The sequence below is a fragment of the Myxocyprinus asiaticus genome, chromosome 35 (assembly GCF_019703515.2).
Source record: "Myxocyprinus asiaticus isolate MX2 ecotype Aquarium Trade chromosome 35, UBuf_Myxa_2, whole genome shotgun sequence".
Classification (NCBI taxonomy): domain Eukaryota; kingdom Metazoa; phylum Chordata; class Actinopteri; order Cypriniformes; family Catostomidae; genus Myxocyprinus; species Myxocyprinus asiaticus.
Genome location: NC_059378.1, coordinates 23,120,451 through 23,141,094, shown reverse-complemented (window position 1 = coordinate 23,141,094; position 20,644 = coordinate 23,120,451). Strand labels below are relative to the sequence as shown.

The window sequence follows — 20,644 nt, the reverse complement described above, 5'->3', positions numbered from 1 at the left end:
CATTTCTGTTTTGCCATATTCTTACTGATTTAGGTTTGTTGTTGCATGAATGGCCCTCTTGTTGTGGCTCGACTTGTTACGGACCATAAACATGAGTATCCACTGCACTTGATACGAAGTAGTTTCATTCATAGGGATTGTTCAGGCTTCATATGTATTGGGTATAAAGTGATTTTGCTATAAGCTTAAGTGATTTTGTTTTGGTGTTCTGCAGTGTGATGCAGTGGGTTTTAGACATCACAATAGTGGATCAGACATAACGAAATCATTAGCTAATGAGATGAATCATGATGTCATCACCTCAGCTGTTATTTCATGAGCTGATAGGATGTTAAAAGAAATGTGTGGCCTCAACAATGTAATGATAGATAGCAATCTCAGAAACTCATTCTTGTATCATAAATATCTGTGTTTATTACAGATCTGGTGCTTTTGTAAACAGTGCAGGTATATATCGCATACCTAAAATGATTAGATGCACAAAGGTCTGACTTTGTTTTAGTTTCTTTCATTAAAGTTACAGAATATCTTTATGTAATGTTGAAATTATGATTACTGAACCTGATGAATTACAAAGAAAGTTCAGATGGTTGTTTAATTACCGTTACGGTACATGTATTAAGAGTGTTTATGAGAAACCTGAGCAAATCTGTTTTCAGTTTTATGTTTCTTCTTAGTAGAGCTTTTTGTGGAAGTTTACAGCTTTTACACGCATTAATATAGCTTAGCAAGCTTTGCTTATCTTTGCTCTCACATGTTAAAGGATGTAAATTGCTGTGATGTGCTTTAAAATGCTCAATCCACATAAGACTCGAAATCATACATTGATGAGGTCAGCTGCATGCTGCAGCAAATACAACAGCAAAAGGTCCCCTCAGTTTCAACTTTGTTTCCAAAAGACAAAAATTTCACTAACGTTTCAGGATCAATCTGCCAGTAAATTAGGATTCTCAGTTTAACAGGAGTAGACTGTGCTCAACACATGGATACTAAATAAATATTTAAATGTGCACTCAGTAATTTGTTTATATCGTCTGTCATCATTCAAACGCAGTTGGTTTCAGTTACCAATGCCATTGTAAAAATGTACTATTCGCAGTCAGACATGATTAATTTAATCCATGAGTGACAGTGTCCAATAACAGGGTGGTAACTGAGATTAAGAAAGTAGTATTCGGCTGGTCATGTGATCCTAACATGGCTGCCCCCATGTGGGGACCCTCTGCATGTAGAATAAAACAGCTTTTATAAAGTTACTGATTTGATTGGAGTCTTCATACAGTATTGTGTGAGTGGTCCTGATTTTACACATTTCAAAATTCAAATTTCAAAATTACATTCATTTCCCTATTAGTACACGTACATCACATTTGGAAGACGCATTTTTGGGGTTGTTTGCTCATCTGCAATATGTCTATAAGACGTTTCCACTCGGATGTCAATAAGACATTCAGCAGATGTCTTTGAGACATTTATGATTTAGAATGTTTGTAAATCTGATCTTTTTAAGATGTTTAGCAGATGTTAATTAGATTGTGATGCTTTCCAGATGAAAAGATCTAAAACAGACATCTCGGAGATGTATGTGTGCTATCTGGGTTATTTAGGTTTAAAAAAAAATTATAAGGAAAAAAAAATACTGAGCGCACCTTTAAGGCCATTTGTCCGTGATATAAACTTTTCAACAAAATTCAATTTGGCAGGACTTTGGCATTTTAAAAAATCTCTTAACTTTAAGGTTTTTTTAGGTTTTCGTTTTTGGCCAAATGTTTTGACAAGATTTCAGTATTAGCCTCACATGTTCTTCCCATATAAATGTCTACAACATTGTTCATAATGTGTGCGCAACCACTGATCTCTATACACAGTATGACTGGATTGCTGATACAATAGATCAGTGTGCACAACACAAAATGTGAAGGCTGCACATCGTATTCTGATGTAATGAGCATCTGCTGAGATAAAAGACCTTTACAGATTTATTCACATTATTTCATAAATAATCCCCATATTTTTAAATATCTGGTGCATTTTGTCGCTTTCCATGGCATTTTTGCCCGAGTCCTGATTATTGTCTGACTGTGCTGTTAACTAACATTTTTAATGACTGGCAGGTCTAGTGTTTGAAATAAATGTGTGGAAATCTTTCGGTCCTCAACTGTCTGTATTCGCTAGGACACATCTGAAGTATCATCTTAACCATTCCTGTGTTTGTCACTTTTGAGTGCTCAGACAGATAAACTCTGCTTATTGTACAGCCAATGAAATTAAACAATTAAAAAGGACATGTCTTGCTAGTGGGACAAATTTTGTGGTGGAACGCACTGTTATGTTATTTGTTGAAAATATCTTATTTAAAAATATGTAATTTATAAAACATTTTTACATTTTAAAATAATAAAATTTGGAGCCATTTCTGTAGTTTTCATAGATGTGAAGTTGGATTACACAAAGTTTCTGGATGATTTTATATATATATATATATATATATATATATCAGCAGAGACTTTTGAATGGCAATATTTCATTGGAACTTTTCATCAGATATTTTCATATTTTAATAGTAAGAGCCTTAACTGTCAGTCATATTTGATGATTTGTTATTAAACTCTGGTTTAAAAACACAGGAGTTACAATTGCACTCTGGGAAGTGCCAAAGTGTCTGTTCAGATTCAGACCTATTCAGTCATTCATAATTTCTGCCATCCTTCACAATGCCCCATTCATATGAGTAGATGGTAAATGGTCTGCACTTATATAGCGCTTTTTTAACCTTAGTGGTTCCAAAGCGCTTTACACTGTGTCACAATCACCCATTCACGCACACACTCACACACCAATGACGGTGTAGATAACTATCTGCTTCTTAAAAAGTACTAAATATTTCAAAGCTGTACATAAAGGATTTGGTGTTGAATGTAGGGCTTACTGATACACCAAAGTCTTTCTTATATGTTAATCTGACAACAATCTTTAATATATTTTGTTCAGAATGCTTTCAACAAATATTTAAGTAGTTCGCAATTTAATGTAATCCTGCCATGATGATAGTGTATACGTGTTTAGCTCGCTGTCCCTGGAGGAGGGCTTGAGGCTCGAGACTTGACCCAAGCTTGAATACACCCCTGGAATTGTTGAGTTATTAATGAATAGAATGGAGGAGTTGGGGTGGGGGAGGGATGCTAAGAATCGTTGCAGCATGGATGTAAGCAGCTGTTTATAAACGCTTACTCTGGCGATGTGATTGGTCGGATTAAATTAACATGCTCCTCCTGAACTTTGTTATGAATCTCCATTTAGAGCTGCCACTTGTAGTTTTTGTTGTCCAAATGTCCCTTTACTGAAGTAGTTGGCTTTCCTCAACCATGGCTCAAATGGATCATTCAGAAAGCACAGACAACCAGCATATGTGTTTTGGATGCTGGTGTGCTGGTTTCCCCACCAGACTGTTAAACTAGCTTAGCCAGCAAAACTTGGTAAACCAGCTTCATCAGAAAGATCATGTTAACCAGCACCAGACCAGCATAAACCTGCCTGGACAAGCATGGAAATTAAGCAGGCCATAGGTCAGGTTTATCTAAACTCCTCAAACAATTTGAATTTTAACAGGCTTAGTCTCTATCTCATATAATACTAAAACTCTCTTGCATAAGGCTGGGTATTGGTAACCACCTTACCAGAGGCACAAAAACCATAAATGCAATGTATGCAACGCATAGGGGTACCATATTAAGAGGGGCACCAGCAGCACACCAAGGGGGTGCAATTGTTATAAGAATCGTGATATTTTTATACCTGTACATGATTGTATTGGCACAGCCCTACTTTGCATCTCCTGAGCAAACAGTTCTTCAGTGCCCTTATTTGTATGGTCTAGTAATTACAGATTTTTGGGCACATCACAGTTCAAAGGATTGCTGTTTTACAGTACTTCCATTTTTAGCATTTTTTTATTTTGGAATAAATGTTGGCAAATCGCCAAAACGTCTGGCCCTGATGACCCCTATGATAGCAGAAATGCACAAATTGTAGTGCGTAGTGGGTAGAGGTGGATAGAGTAGCCAAAAACTTTACTCAAGTAAAAGTACAATTACTTTAAAATAATAATTACTCAAGTAGAAGTAAAAGTAATAATGTTAAAAAAATTACTTGAGTAAGAGTAAGAAAGTATCCGATAAAAAGAATACTCAAGTAGTGAGTAACTAGTTACTTCCACATAAAACATAATGGATGTTTACTCTCCAGTATTCCAGTACATGATACACATTTAAAATGCATTACAGAATGATTAATAATTATAATAATTATAATAATTATATAATTGTTAATAATTTAAGTTGTCATCATTCACCACCGAGTTGTTCCAAACCCATATGCATTCTTTCTTCCATGCATCAAATTAAAGCGAAAGTTCACCAGAAAATTAAAATGCTCTGATTTTCTCACTCTCAAGCCATCCCAGATGTGTATGACTTTCTCTCTTCTGCAGAACACAAATTAAGATTTTTAGAAGAATATTTCAGCTCTGTTGGTCCATACAATGCAAGTGAATGGTGGCCAGAACTTTGAAGCACCAAAAAGCACATAGAGGTAGAATAAAATTAATTCATACAACTCCAGTGATTTTTCAGAAGCAATATGATAGGTGTGGTTGAGAAACAGATACATATCATTATAATATATAAAGTCCTTTTTTTTTTTTTTTTTTACTATTAATTCTTCTCCTTGCCCAGTAAGTTGATATGCACAAAGAGTTGAATCACCAAAAGCACAAGAAAAATTTGAAAGTGGAGATTTATTAGTAAAAAAAGGACTTAAATATTGATCTGTTTCTCACCCACACTTATCATATCCCTTCTGAAGACAGATTGAACCAGTGTCATTTGAATTCCTTTAATGCTGCCTTTATGTGCTTTCTGAGCCTTAAAGTTTTCATACCCATTCACTTGCATTCTATGAACCAACAGAGCTGAGATATTCTTCTAAAAATCTTTGTGTTCAGCAGAAGAAAAAAAAACACACATCTGGGATGGCATGAGGGTGAGTAAATGATGTGAGAATTTTCAATTTTAATTATTACTTTAAGGAGAAGTTAGACAGAATGCTAGCCTTAATCATATTTTTTCCCCTCCATATTTTAAAAGGGAATGGTGACTGAGACTGTCAGTCCCTAATATTCTGTCTAACATCTTTTGGGTTCCACAGAATACAGAAAGTTTTACGGGGTTTGAAGAACATGAGGGCAGGGAAATGATGATATAATATTAATTAAAGGCTGTACTATCACTTTAAGGACACTTCTCAGATTTGGATGAATCTGTCAATTAGAAGAGAAGTTTGGAAACCTTTTTCTAGTAATTATTATGGTGAAAAATCTGAACAATGTCACACAGTCCCAAATTATAAATAAAGTTTAATTATACACTGAAGCAAGATCATGCTTTATTCATGCCTTCTGTCGTTATTTCACAGCTTTTTACGCCCTGCGTGAAGTTAGTTAAATGTAGTTCCAGCATTGTCAGTGTCGAAAGAATTTAGAAAATTTGTTTTTTACACTAAGGGTAAATTGCACCTTATCTCTGTGTTTGGAATCGTGTTGTCCATAAGACAAAGCTGCCTGCATTTGTCAAACGCTGTGCACGCGCCAACCTTGCACGTGCATAAATGCTCACAATTGCGATAGGCAGGGCAAAACATTTGCACTTCACAAGGATTTATACAGTAGGCACTGATATGTTGCAGTGCTGATATAAAAATGTAAACCTAGAAACTAAGGTCATAAGAGCCCATAGTTACAGTTTCACGCTGAAAATGAATGAGCATCACCATGACACAGACAAGCCCACATTATCACAATCTCTAAAACGTACCTCACTGGGTTTTCTTAAGTTGGAGCTGCAATTTTAATCTTGAAATATATCGTTGTCTTGGTGAAAAAAGTAAGACATTGTGTGGAGTGAAGAAATGTTTGTTTTGCGCGCTTCTGTAGTGTTGAATGCGGCTCGAGTGACGGCGTGCAGCTGTGAAGTTCCGCTGTTGTAAGAGTCCCATTCAAAAATCTCAATAAATTACTCATTTATTAACACTTATTAATTTAAAACCAGTAATGTGATGACAGGAATGCTACCCATTGTAACGAAGTAAAAGTAAAAAATTTTCATCAGGAATTTACTTGATTAAGAGTGAAAAGTACCCACCATAAAACATACTAATAAAAGTAATTTTTTTCCAAAAAGATACTCAATTAAATGTATTGGGGTAAATTTAGCACATTACTACCAAACTCTGGTAGTGGGTAAATTACAGCAATATTTGATAAACAATCCAAAATATGTAGAGTATTATCCTTTGGTTGTGTAGTTGTTATTCCATAGTCTATATTAAATGGGTTCCCATGGTAAAATATCAGGAAATTTAGAAAATCATGGTTAAGTCATGGAAATTAAAATCTTAAAAAGTCACAGAATAGTCAGAAATTTATATTGTAAATACAATTTTGTCTTGCTTTGCACAGCTTTAAAATATTTCTTCTGATCTGAAATGCCTGTGATTGTGGTATGTAGACTGTGTCCTACTTTCTGAAGGTCATGCATCAGTTAGCATAAAGCCATGTGAACTGCAGTTTAGAGAGCAGCTACTCAGGACAACAGAACACTGCCCAAATCTGCCGAGAAGCTCTTCAATTGTCATTTGAATGCATTTGATATGTCATGAAATCAAAATGACCCTATTTACATTCTTAATAGAAATCATTTTCAACCCCTCCCATCCAACCACCTGTCATATAGAGACCACTTTGAATGATCCAGTCAGTTCCCTATGATTTAAATCAAGTCTCTGTTTCTCTCAGAAAATACCTCACATTGCAGAAGTAAAATGGGTTGCAAACACTCTTTCATGTTGACTTTAAGGCTGAAACATAATAAACAAGGAAACATAATGCTACTCTTGTATATAAAAAGATTCATAAATGTGAGTCTAAATGTAATGGCTTGAAAAAATAAAAAAAAAGTACCATAGTATTACGTTTTTTTTGGACATGTACCACTGTAATACCATTATATTCTTTGAAGTACCGTGGAGTAAATACCATGGGGCATGATGTGGTAGGCTTATTATTTAGTACCACGGAATACTACAACGTACAAGGGTATTGCCATCTGATAGCATCACTGTATCATAGTACTTTTCTGTAAGAGAAGTCAGATATTTTGCAGTGCAGCAGGTCTTTTAACACTCTCTTCTACTTTGTGCTGAAAAAGTTCATCTATCCATCCATCTGTGCCATGTTTACTCTGTTTAAAAAGCAAACATAAAGATTTAACAAAAGCTCCACCAAGATTACCAAGAACACACAAGGTTATTGTTCATATTCAGACACTGGACGTTGTGCTGTCAGGACTCCTTGACTAATCAGTTATGAGTGATCTTCTCATGTTTCAAGGGGAATGAGAGTGACATTTATACTTGGCACTGAGAGCAAGGGGAAAGAATGAAAGGCTTGGAGTGGCTCTGTTTGTCCATAGCAACATGGCAAAGTGACTGACGGTTCCTTTTCTTCTCTCTCTTTCCTTGTTGTGTTTCTCAGATAAGCTGTTTGGGAAGCGTCTGCTGCAGGCGGGGAGACACGTCATGTCCCATAAATCCTGGATGAAGACGGTGCCCACAGAGAACTGTGACGTCCTTATGACTTTTCCAGGTGCCTCAAATCTCTTACCCTCCCCCGCCCCCCCCCACACCCACATTCTCTTCTCTATTTTTTCACAGTACATTTATTTTTCATTTCACACAGTACCTTTAGAACTTGTAGCATAAAAAGCATCACTATTACTATTGTTTATTCTGAGGGTTATGGATTTAAACAAACCTGTAACCCTAAATATTAAGCTTTGGTGTGTAACTTGTCCTGCGCCATTTGTGCTACAGACATGAAGGTAACCTCCAATCATCAACTTGTTGAGAGGTTTGCTATTATTTTTCTAAGAAATTGGACTTAATGATTTTCTCCCGGCCTTCGATAATATGAAAAAAATCTTACTTACATTATACAGTACGTATATATTATTCCGGCTGATGATCCCACAGCTGGACTGAAGGCACTGGCATGTATGCACTGGCAGGCATACATGCCCAGCAGATTTTGACAGCTACCTGTGTACCTGATTAGTAATCTGGGAAACCAGTGACTACTGTGATTAGGGCAGTTGGAGTCCCGAGAAGACTGGAGGACAGTCAGGAAAGACTGGCTGATTGCTGGAAAGTCTCTGCACAGGGGTGAGCAGGCTAGTTACCTTACCCACAGGTCCTCATACATGAGACACCCTAACCAAATACAAGCATAATACAAGGAAACAGCCCAGTAGTCCTCTGAGAGGCAGGATGGAAAATGGACCAATTAGGATGGACTCTACGGACACGAATAGAAGGAACATGGCTGATGAGCAAAGGATCCTTAGGAAATGCAGTTGCAGATGGATGAGGGTAACAACCTACAAAGGCCTGCAGATTCATCATGGGAGGATGAAATGTGGCGGAAACAGCTAGACACAACCTTGGTTGCAGCAGGAGGTCAGACAAGAAGGATACATTGAGCACCGCAGCATTACTGAATCCACTGTTGTGAAAGGGGCACAAAGAAGAACAGTACCGCCAGATGCAGGAGGAAATAACCTTCAATCCACAGACAAGAAGCAAAAGGCAAGTAAATAAGAAGAAACCAGATTGAAGGAAGCTAATCAAGTGGCCAAGATCTAATGATAAAAATGCTTGGTGCAGACTACTGTAGATCGGTATCTGTGGTCCACCTTGGAGAATGCACTTTGTGGAAGGGTTGAGGACAAGTTTAACATGTTTTGTGACTTTGTTTATGAAGAATGTGTAGGTAGATTTGGTGAAGCATTAGTGAGGAAGACTGGTCCCTGGGTGATGGGTAGAACAGATTAGGAGATATTCCAGCTGATGAAGGAGTAGAGGCAGCATCGAAAGGCATGGAGGAGGGCAGAGGAGCATGATAAGAAGGGCTTGAAGATGTTGTGGGATGGCATAAGGGTTAGGTTAGTGGTATTGAGGAGGGCAGAAAGAATTCAACGCCAGAAAAGGAAGGAGCATGAAAGGCAAAGTTCATCAAGGACCTTTTTAAGTTTGCCAGAAACCTCCTGGAGGAGAAGAGGAGTGGGAAGCTGGTGATGGCGAAGGAGGAACTAGAAGATCACATGAAACAGTAACTTGGAAGGTGGTAGTAAGAGCCAGGGCAACTACAGCCCCAGGCCCGAATATCATATAGGTTGTAAAAGAAGTGCTCCATGGTTCTTAAACTGTTATGGAGACTTCTGGGAGTTTCTTGAAAAAAGCAGTGCATACCCTTTGAGTGGCGAAGAGCAGTGGTCATTTTTATGCCCATGGAACAGGAATCCACCAACATTTGTCAGTTTAGGAGTATTGCTCTACTGAATATGGAGGGAAAGATTTTCTTTTCGGTGGTTGCAAGCAGGATGTCTGAGTACCTCCTGAAGAATGGATACATAGACACAAGCTGGCAAAAGGCTGGTGTTCCAGGTTTTCCTGGGGGTGTGGAGCATGCGTCAATAATATGGGAGCAGATCCAGTCTGCCAAAAGAGAAAAGAAAGACCTCCACTAGTCTGGCTGGACCTGGTAAATGCCTATGGATCGGTTCCACACCAGCTCATCAGCTTTGCATTGGAGTTTTTCCATGTACCAGAGTGTATTAGGAGCTTGGTAGACAGTTACTATGGGGACCTAAAGAAATACCACAACGCAGGAGTACTCAACTGGTTGGCAGCAACTGGAAAAAGGAAAAGTGGTGGGATGTTATATTTTTCCCATCCGGTTCACAGCTGTATTTGAGGTCATTCTAATTGGTGCATGACAGACGGCCTGAGAAATCTGTGCACAGTTTGGGGTGAGATTACCAGCTCTGCGCAGCTACAGTTTATGGATAATGTCACAAGCTATTGGCATGGGCCAGGTATGGGTATGGGCATAGCCTTTCTATTTGTAAGGGAGTAATAAGAAACCAGGTATCATTTGAGGTGGATGGGGAAAGAATCCCAGTGCAGGCAGAACAGCCTAGTCGAAGTTTAGGGAAAGAAAACACAGCAGATCTTTCAAAAAACATGTGGCAGGGTTGGTCCTGAAGCAGTTGAAAGAGGGCCTGGATGAGATAGATCATTGTCATCTCCCAGGCAAATTCAAGGTCTGGTTTAACCGGCATCTGATGTGATTGTAAAAATGTGTGAGATCACTAAAGCGGCATTGGCAAGGATGGATACTAAGGCCAACAGTTAGACTATGCAACACATTGTGCCCCGATTATCCTGCTGAAAGACCAGCAAATGTATCAAATTGTGGTGCACATCAAGGGATGCTGGTGTGCTAGAGCCCTTCAGCTCTGCTGCATATTTTGGCTGCTAGTACGACCAAATTTAAAAGCTAACCATATACACAAATAGTGAACTAATTGCAAAATATTGGTGTCTTTTTAAAGAAAAGCCCAAAAATAAAAGATTCCAATAATTCATAAATAATATTGTATATGTTTTCAATCTTATGATGTACATACATTTTTTATTTAATTTTTTTAATCCTATCTATGAAAGCCTATGATTCAGACTCTGAGTTTGATGTCCCAGCAAAAAAAAATTTCATTCTACAAAATGGCAGCAAGTACTAGGAAAAAGAAAATTTCCTCTATCACCTTCCAACACAATATACAGATCTGTTATGCAGATTGCGCTCTAACTTAGCAGAGTACTCGCCATGTGCTCGCCCATAGGCATTCCATTTATTTTGTGATTCCACAATTATGTATAATATTTCTTGTATTTTACAGATGTTTTGTTTATCATGCTTTTTACGCTGGACTGCATACTTGTATAATGTTGCAAAATGGAGATTGTGGCAGCGGGAGCGTGGTCGAGCATCCATCCGGAGAGAGAGAGAAAGCGGTAAGGGCGCTTACACCTGAGCTAGATTATAACATAATCTACATTATAAAACATATCTAACATCTGTCTCTAATTCCAGTGAGCATGGGGAGAGTGACATATAAATGGCCACGCCACCAGCAGTGAGGCAGAGAGAGAGTCTGGCACAAGGGAGCCTACAGTACTCGTGGAAGCTGATGTGTTTATGTTTGTGAAGCTAATGTGTTTACATTTGTGAAGCTCGCATAGTGTCCGTGACATAAAGGTTGTGCCCTGATCGGTGAGGATTTCTTTCAGAATCCCCACCCGGGAGATTATGATGACGAGTGCCTCCGCAACACTACGAGCTGAGATGCTGTGTAGAGGCACTGCTTCCGGATATCGCATTGCATAGTCCACTAGGACTAACACAAAAAGATGTCCACGTGCTGACCACTCTAATGGCCCGACGAGGTCCATGCCAATTCTCTCTAAGGGGAACTCGATCAGTGGAAGGGGGCGCAATGCCGCTTTTGGGGTGGCTGGTGGATTCACCAGCTGACATTTGCGGCATGCCGCACACCACCTGCGAACATCACCGCCAATGCCCAGCCAATAAAAACGGGCTATTAGTCAGTTCCGTGTTTTCCTTTCACCTAAGTGACCCGCCATCGGATTATAATGAGCCACCTGGAACACCATTTTCCAGTGGCTCTGCGGTATTAAGAGCTGGGTTGTATCTTCCTTTGTTTGAGCGTCCTGCATCACTCTATACAACCGCTCGTTTATAACTGCGAAATAGGGATATGAAAATGCGACACCCGGCCGGAGCTGTTGACCATCGATCACTCTCACTTGGTCGAAGGCATGCTTGAGGGTTTCGTCTCATGACTGCTCCAAAGGGAAATCCCCTGAGGATGGGAGGGGCCACAGCCTCTCCCCCACTCACGTCATCTTGACGTGGAGCTGATGAGGATGGCCCCGGCTCCGCCTCCCCTGCCAGAGCATCGCATATTTCACCTCTCATCGCTTTTGTGCAGGACCCATCCGTGCATATTCCCTTTAATACATTTCTAAATTCAGGACAATTAGTCCCCAAAATCAGCGGATGGGTGAGGCGGGAACCAACCGCGGCCTCCATTCTATGTTTTGTTCCCCGGAATTTAATCACAAGGGTCACCACAGGATAGTTGTGAATATCCCCATGCACACACTTCACCCTCACCATTTTAGCCAAGCCCAAAGCCTCATGTTGAACCAAGCATTTGTGGATAGTGTTTGATTACAACCCGTGTCCACCAATGCTTGGTGAGTACCCCCCTTGACACTTACCGGTATCCGGTACGCTCCGGCCCGGTCGGGGGCAGCCTGCAGAGTGTCGGGGATCTGGACCACCATCCCCAGCTCCATCACAGGGCATTGATCCTGGAAGTGTCCCGGATCCCCGCAACTCCAGCAGACTGGCCCAGGCGCCATGCTCGCACCTGCGTCGGCGGACACTTCCACCTGAGGGGGAGAGCGGTGGGGCACTGTAGATGCTGGAGGCAGTGCAAACCCCCGTGCATGGGGAACTGGCCTCGGTGGTGGGGCTCCTTGCCTCTGCAGGGCAGGAACGTGCTCTGGAGAGAGAGCAGAGTGAGAGGGAAGAGAGGAGGGGGAAGAGAACGGGGAACACACAGGGGGAGGGGAGAGAGAGTAGGAGGGCTCTTCCGCCCTCGAGTACGCCGCCATATGGTCCTCTGCCAGTCAGACAGCTTCCTCCAGTGACACCGGGCAGTGGCACTGGACCCACTCCGCCGTTCCTTTTGGCAGTCAATGGATTTGCTGCTCCAGCACCACTTGGTCGATCACTCCCACGACATCGCGATCCCCCGCCAGCAGCCATTTCCGGCATGCGTCTCGGAGCCACTGGGAGAAAGCAAATGGGTGGCCGGTCCTCTCCAGGTTTATAGATCGAAAGAGCTGGCGGTACTGCTCTGGACTGCGGCCAACCCGCTGCAGGATGGACTTCTTCAGGTCATCATCAGCCAGGAGGTTATCCACCGGCAGTTGTTGAGCAGCAAGCTGGGCTTCCCCGGACAGCAACGGGAAGAGCCTGGCCGCCCACTGGTCACGCGGCCAGCCCCAGATCTCCATGGTTCGTTCGAAAAGATCGAGGAAGGCTTCGGGGTTGTCTTCCGCCCCCATCTTCAAGAGCGTGGGTGGGGGCAGGGGGCTGTGGTTGTCCGGGGTTGTGGCCAGGGCTCTCTCCTGGCTGAGGAGGCTCCGGATCGCATGCTGGTCCTCTGCTTGAGCTCATAGGATCTCGAAGAACCAGCGATCTTGGTCTTTGCGAAGCTCAAGCAGGGATTGTTGGTGGGACTGGTGTAGGCCGGCGAGGGCCTGGAGGATCTCTGCCAACTGCAAGGACTCCATGGTGCGTACTTCCTCCAACTTCAATCCCGGGTTTCGGCACCAGTGTGAAGGACTCCACAAACAGAAGGGAAGGAGGACACAGGGAAGCGGGTTTTTCCAGACTCAGGCAAGGCTTTAATTTGGCCACTTCAATGCTTTACATCTTCACAAACTCAACAGTCTCAGAGGCACGTAGGCACTCAAACTCATTAGCTTCACAAACATAAACACATTAGCTTCACAAACATAAACACATCAGCTTCCACGTGCACTGTAGGCTCCCTTGTGCCAGACTCTCTATCTGCCTCTCTGCTGGTGGCGTGGCCGTTTATAAGCCGCTCTCCCCATGCTCACTGGAATTAGAGACAGGTGTTAGACATAATCTAGTTCAGGTGTAAGTGGCCTTACCACCTCTCTCTCTCTCCGGACGGACGCTCGACCACACCCCCGCTGCCACAGATATGTAATGGTGTAGAATGGATAGCAGTATTGGAGTTTTTACATTTGTATACATGCAGACAGCACAGATGACCACACGCTGCTCTGGCTTCTGAACCACATACGGCTTGGCATCCCAGAACTCATCATCCAGATCCGACATCACAAACACACCAGAATGTATGCCTTCTTCGTCACGGCCACATATGAAAAGTAAGAGAGGGAACAGGAGGGGTAGAGCTTCTGAGTGGTCTATCCTCTTTGTTTGTGAATGATTTCTTCAGCTGATGTTTATGCAATTATCACTGTGTACTCTGCATGAAACTGTAAATGCCCTGAAGTATGATATATGGCTGTGTTTTAAAACCATGTTAATGAGTGTATTTTTCTAAAAGAACGCAGAAGAGTTAAGTAGATGCTAGTTTGATGTTTATTGCCATGTTCAAACATTGCTCTCAAAAGAATGCCTGGAAAGCTGAGGACCTCACTGCATCACAGCAATTTACGAAACAGATAGTTCAAGTGAACTTTTTTATTTTTTACATTAAAGGAATAGTTCACCCAAAAATTAAATTTCTGTCATAATTTACTGGTAGCCTCATGTCATTTCAAACCAGTATGACTCTCTTTCTTATGCTGAAAACAAAAGGAGATGTTTTAATGGATATCTCGGTCCTTGTTTTCAACACAGTGGCAGTGGATAGTGCCTTACTTTAAAGCTGTATAAAGGACCCAAAAGAATCATAAAAGTAGTCCATGTGTTTTCCGCTTTGTATTTCAAGTCTTTTGCATGACATATGCTAGATTTTGGGGAGAAACAAAAAAAAATTTAAGTCATTTTTTAGTGAAAATCTTGATGTCCATTGAGCGTTCATGAGCACTATGAAAGTGGCTCGATCACAGTGGCTTACGTTGTTTCAACGGACATCAAGATTTTATATGAAAGTATAAGGAAAGTGTATATTTTAGATGCTGTAACTTGTCATTTTAAGTTTTTCTCCATTTTAAACAAGTTTTTACTTTTTTTAAATTAATTTAATTAGTCCTAAATGACTATAAAAATGTTGTTTAAAATATTTTCAGATTAAGTATAGCTTTTCACATTGCAGGGTACATGACAATGTCAGCTACCAAATACACAGAGAGAATGTTCTGGAACACTCGAATCATGCACTTTTGTGTTTAGTGTTTTACACAGTTGGTTAGACTCTAGCTTCAGTTTGGTATTAAGGCCGTTTTATTTTTTGTTGTGCCTTCAGTCTTTTACGAGGAGCTGAGGAGATGGGACTGCAGAAAGCTGTGAAGCCGGAGTTTGGTGCTGGCTTTCGCAGTTTCTCCTGTGAGGAAGACTACATCTATGAAAACATTGAGAGTGAACTCTGTTTCTTCACGTCGCAGGTCCTTCACTGTACTGTACATCAGATATTTGACTTGCCAGCGTAACTGTTAAAATAACCTAAAATATCTTTTTTAAATTTGGGGTAGTATGTCAACATAAATCTAAAAAAAAACTATCTTTCTCCTCAAAGGATTGAGACATTTCACTGTGCTTGACTTTTTATTTTTATTTAACATGAATAAATGTAACCCTGTTCCTTCCATTATCACAGGAACGTCAGTGTATAATAAAATACTGGCTGGACAATCTAAGAGCTAAACAGGGCGAGGCTCTTCACAATATCCACTTTCTGGAAGGGCAGCCAATCAGTGAGTTCTTCTCTTTATACTTCCTGACAGCCCTGAGAAGTGTGTGCCTGATCTGTACCAGTGGCCTTTATGTATGTATACAGTGCGTAATCCATACCTGTGCAATATTTGTGTTTCATTGTCTGGATGGAGTTTTACTGAGCAGGCTGAGACTTTTTATGTTGCTTGTGACACATGTAGTGAACGTTTCTGGACAAGGAAAAGTTTTACCAAAGTTTTGAATACCTGTTCATGTTTTGTGTGTGTGTTAGTGAGTGTGCACTGTGTGTGTATGTTCCAGTTCCTGAGCTGAGAGCGCGGGGTGTGATCCAGCAGTTCTTCCCACTTCATGAGCAAAGGATTCTGGGACAGCTGATGAAGTCATGGGTGCAGGCGGTGTGCGAAAAACAGCCACTGGGTTAGTAGTTATAAAAAGGTTATCAAAACTAAAGTTTACTTTTGTTATTAATTTTGTTGTGTTTCCTGGTTTTGCAAAAGATCAAAAGGTAATTTGGCTATAGTGGCTAGTTTTAGATACCCAGCTTCCTTTGCTCAACATTCTTCAGTGTTTTGTAATTCAGCACTCTGTTGTCTTTAGCACTTTTGTTGTTGTTCAATCTTTACTTTTCAAAACAAAATTTGTCTGTATTCCCTTTGTTTTCTGTGTTAGATGATATTTGTGACTATTTTGGTGTAAAGATTGCCATGTACTTTGCCTGGCTGGGTTTCTACACCACCTCCATGTTGTATCCGGCTGTTATTGGCTTTGTACTGTGGATGCTTACAGAATCAGATCAGGTATTGAACCACCTCTGCATTCTTACTGAATGACTCTAGGAATAATAATGTGTATGAATAAATAATAAATGACTAAAGGAATAGTTCAATAAAAAATGCAAATTCTGTCCTCATTGTCATCATGACCCTGAACCCGACAAACTGTCACTTACAGACATGCGAATGGATGAGTTAGGGGCTGTTCACACCGAACCTGTTTTTGTGCACATCAGCACAGTGTTTCAATTGTTTTCCTATGTAAACATATGCTGGACAGACTTGCTTTGACAGTTTCTTCAGCTTCTCACACAGGTCCTTGTTTAGACATGGTGTTAAGTTAAAAATAACTTTTTTTTTAATTCATCTCGAGTAACCTGCATTCTGTTTCACTCGTTGCGCCTCATCTACTTTGTTTGCAGCGCAAGTGGTTCAAAGATTCGACATAATGAAAAAGTTCAGGCTGCAAAGAGGACTTCATGTAACTGTTAATCTAACAGTACAGGTCAAGTCGGGTTAAGACTTCAAATCTGAGAGTACTGGTCAGGGCGAGCGGTCTAGGGTATGGGTCAGATTTGGGCTTCATTTTAAGGACGAACCTCTTGACAAGATGCATCACATCATGTTTAAGACACGAGAGAACCAATAATATCTAATGTCATCAATGTGCCATATTAAATGTACTGTACCTGAATGCAAATGAGATTTGAGCACGACGGCAGAGGGCAAGATAATTCTGCAAAGTAACCCATTTTGTGTTCCTCATAAGAAATAAAATACCACAGATTTGGAACAATATGAGGGTGTGTATATAATGATAGAGTTCTTATTTTTTGGTGAACTATGACTTTATAGGCTGTTTTACAGAAGCTCAGTTATGTAATCCTCAGAGACATGTGAATATGTTTTTGTATTTGTGTCTACCACTGCTCATATTCCATATATCTGACTAATTGATATTCCTACAACTGTCCTCTCAGACCAGCAGGGACATCTGTTGTGTGGTGTTTGCTCTCTTTAATGTGGTGTGGGCCACACTGTTCCTGGAGCGCTGGAAACGCAGAGGGGCGGAGCTCGCATATAAGTGGGGTACACTGGACACCCCAGCTGAGTCACTGGAGGAACCAAGACCTCAATTCAGGGTAATGTAAAGTGTTATAAATACATCTGAAATATTGGTCCTTATCTGTTTATCTCTAAAAAATAAAAGATTTCGCCTATTTCAATCTATTTTTCTCTTATTTTTTTTTCTCTTCATCACATAATATTTGGATCAGGGTGTAAAGCGGTGCAGTCCAGTGACAGGCTGTGAAGAGTTTTATTACCCGCCGTGGAGGAGGAGAGTGTTCAGATGGCTCGTCAGCTTTCCTGTCTGTATATTATGCCTTAGCTTTGTATTTCTGGCCATGCTTGTCTGCTTTGAGCTTCAGGTGAGTTATTAACTCTCACACACACATATACACCCATATCTACAATTTTCCTGACTAACTACTGGGCGGCAGCATGATGATTCTAATTGCCGCTGGACTTTTTCTGGTTCTGGTCTCCATAACCAGTTTAAGTGTTAGTTGGAGTAAAAATGATTTCAGGCTTAACTTGTGCAGTTGTTGGCTGTCATAACTCGAATTAGTTAATGATATCAACATAACTTAGTACGTAGTGTCAGCACTTTGGAGCCACATGTTTTTGTGTTTTGGACAATTGTTACAAATTATATACAATAAAAATTACATTATTCAATAAGAACATACGCTTCTGCGAGTGAAAACACTGGAGACCGGAAAACAAAAACAGGCATCCGTTATGAATCAAGCAACACTTCCTTATTGAGGAAGTTATAGATAATGATTTCTACATTACAGTTTTTTTAACATGTGCATTCAAATACCTACAGTATTCATATTTGGTGTAGCCAATCTGAAAACACAGATTACTTGACAGATACATTTGGAATGTGAAGTTGGAATTTTCAGAAAAGCCTCGTCCTTTACAATGCTTTTGTAATTAGTACTGTCTTACAGTGTTATACACATCATATAACAAAGTTAAAGGGGTCATAACATAAGAAATTAAAGAATTCAAGTACTCAGAACACAGAACTCAAACTCTCCTTCACATCTAATCATTGATTATATGGACGTGTTTACTTCCTGGTTTCCATGGGACCGGAACCCGTGTCTCTGAAGCTGCTGATGCAACATGCTATCAGTTGCACCACAGGAAACACTTCCAACATGTGAGGAAACACATTTGAATTAATGCAAAAATATCTGATGGGAGATGGCAGAGTGGGGTCAATGTCAGGGCACTAGAACATTCAGTAAGACATCTCGATAATGTTGGATGAAACATTAAGATACTTGTGAAAGTATGTTTCATTTATTAAAAGTTTCAAAGCCCAAAAGGTACCAAATTGTAAGAATGACCCCCAAAAAAATGAATTTTGACTAAATTGTTTTTGCTGCAGAAAACATTGACTAACATCATAAGTGAACTTCAGGGAAAACAAATGTGTGATATTTATCCCTTTAAATAGGGATTTGCTGTATTGTTGAGTCTAAACACTTGTAGAGTAGTTCATGAGATGTGAGCTCTAATGAAATGATGTTTGGCAGGAATTTGTGATGGGGATTAAGGAGCTTCCACGAGTGGCGAGATTTATCCCTAAAATAATGCTGGCCATTACTGTGACAGCATGTGATGAGGTGTACAGAAAGATCGCCTGCTGGCTAAACGACATGGGTGAGTGTATCAGATAATATCTAGGGAGGAAAGGCTGTTGTTTGGGTCAATGAATTTGTTTTGTCAGGATCTATAAAGCTATTCAAAAGTACAATAAATATGCAATTCACACAAAACAATACTTGAATACACCAATACTATGATTAACATGTTTTCAATTTCTATGTTCAAAGTCATTTAAATATTTTTTCGGGGGATTATAATAAAAATGTCAGGAGACAGCAAAAAAAAAAAAAAAAGTCTCATTAAAAGCCGAAATTCCTGAAAGAAAGAAATGTTGGCATAAGTAGTTTGAAATACTCTTTTATTATTATTTCTTTATAAAATTAAAAGTGAAACAATTTTAGAACTTTTGTAATATTTAAAATTTTCGAATCAAAGAGAGTGTGGTGTAACCAATTAGCCAGTACGCACTGATACGCAGTACCGGCAACAACAACAAAATGACGTCACAGTACTGGCAGCAACTCTTGAGTACTGGCAGCTCTTCTGTTACGGTGGTACTCTCGCCCAGACAGAGAAACGCTCATGGGTGCCCCACTCCCGGACGGACAGAGAAACTCTCAGAGTCAATTTACTGTCATACATTCATCACTAGACAATTGTTTGAGCACCTTTGAGCTCAGTTGTATTCAGCAAAACAATTGTAAAGGGAATAAAGGATTTTAGGAAGTTTAATTCAAATTATGTCAATACTGAAAGATAAGAGGGCTGAAAAGGATGTTGGACTTAACCTTTCAGAAATTAGTGCTCTGGAAGTCAAATGCAGGATTGAAGAAAGCAGATTAACACTGTGTTGATTTCAGACCTCAGTGAGGCGAATACTTAGTTCTTTAACTTCTGTTTCCCACAGAAAACTACAGACTCCAGAGTGCCTATGAGAAAAATCTCATCATCAAAATGGTCCTTGTAAGTACTGTTTAAAATATTACACATTTTGGAGCATATGTTTAATGGGGTAAAGTGGGTAAGGAGGAGGTGGGAACCGGCTAAACAGTCAACGTAAATTTTAATATCATAAATTAACTTAAATCAACTTAAACACAAACACATAGGCACACACAGTGGCCGCATGTGGCTTTCTCTCTCCCAAACTGTTGCCTCCGGCTCGTCTTTATCCCACTCTCGGTTGATTAGCCCGATTCAGCCCCCGCCCTCCTCCTTGTCACACTCCTCCATCGCCCGACTCAGGCCGGGGAAACCCCCAGCATGACATACTCCCCTCCCCGCCCTTCCTGGAGGTGTGTGTTGCCTTTCCGGCTGTGTCTGCCGGCAGGTCTTCCCTGCCTTTCTGGAGTCTTGGGAGAGACGAGGGGAGGGAGAGGGGAGAGGGAAAGAGCCAGGCGGAGCGACAGAGAGAGAGAGAAAACTGGCTCGCCGGTCCCCGGACACACCGTCGCCTGGTCCTCAGCCACTCCTCCAACCTCTGGCAGACAACAGCTCGCTTCTCCCCTGGCGGACAGCAGCGAGTCCTCCAACCCCTGGTGGACGGAACGGCTCCTCCCCTTTCTCGGCGGATGACAGCGGTTCCTCCGACTTTTGGCGGACGGCAGCGACTCTATCTGTCCCCAGGCAGACGGCCACGGCTGCGGCTGCTCCCCTGGCAGATGGCAGTGGCGAGGACTCCGCGACAGTGCATCCCTCCTCCTTCCCGGGTTTCAGCACCAATTTAATGGGGTAAGGTGGG

The 20,644-nt window shown here is 40.8% G+C and overlaps 1 protein-coding gene across 1 annotated transcript in view; it reads left to right on the top strand.

Annotated features, from left to right (window-relative positions):
• The window catches only part of LOC127426570 (anoctamin-8-like), a 36,295-nt gene that overhangs the window by 544 nt on the left and 15,107 nt on the right, over nt 1-20,644 (top strand). Inside the window, exons 2-11 of the mRNA XM_051673461.1 lie at nt 7,589-7,699; nt 13,836-13,968; nt 15,015-15,153; nt 15,366-15,462; nt 15,743-15,859; nt 16,112-16,239; nt 17,196-17,357; nt 17,493-17,645; nt 18,831-18,957; nt 19,811-19,866. Of these exons, the coding sequence (XP_051529421.1) occupies nt 7,589-7,699; nt 13,836-13,968; nt 15,015-15,153; nt 15,366-15,462; nt 15,743-15,859; nt 16,112-16,239; nt 17,196-17,357; nt 17,493-17,645; nt 18,831-18,957; nt 19,811-19,866 (1,223 nt within the window). The remainder of the gene's footprint in view (nt 1-7,588; nt 7,700-13,835; nt 13,969-15,014; nt 15,154-15,365; nt 15,463-15,742; nt 15,860-16,111; nt 16,240-17,195; nt 17,358-17,492; nt 17,646-18,830; nt 18,958-19,810; nt 19,867-20,644) is intronic.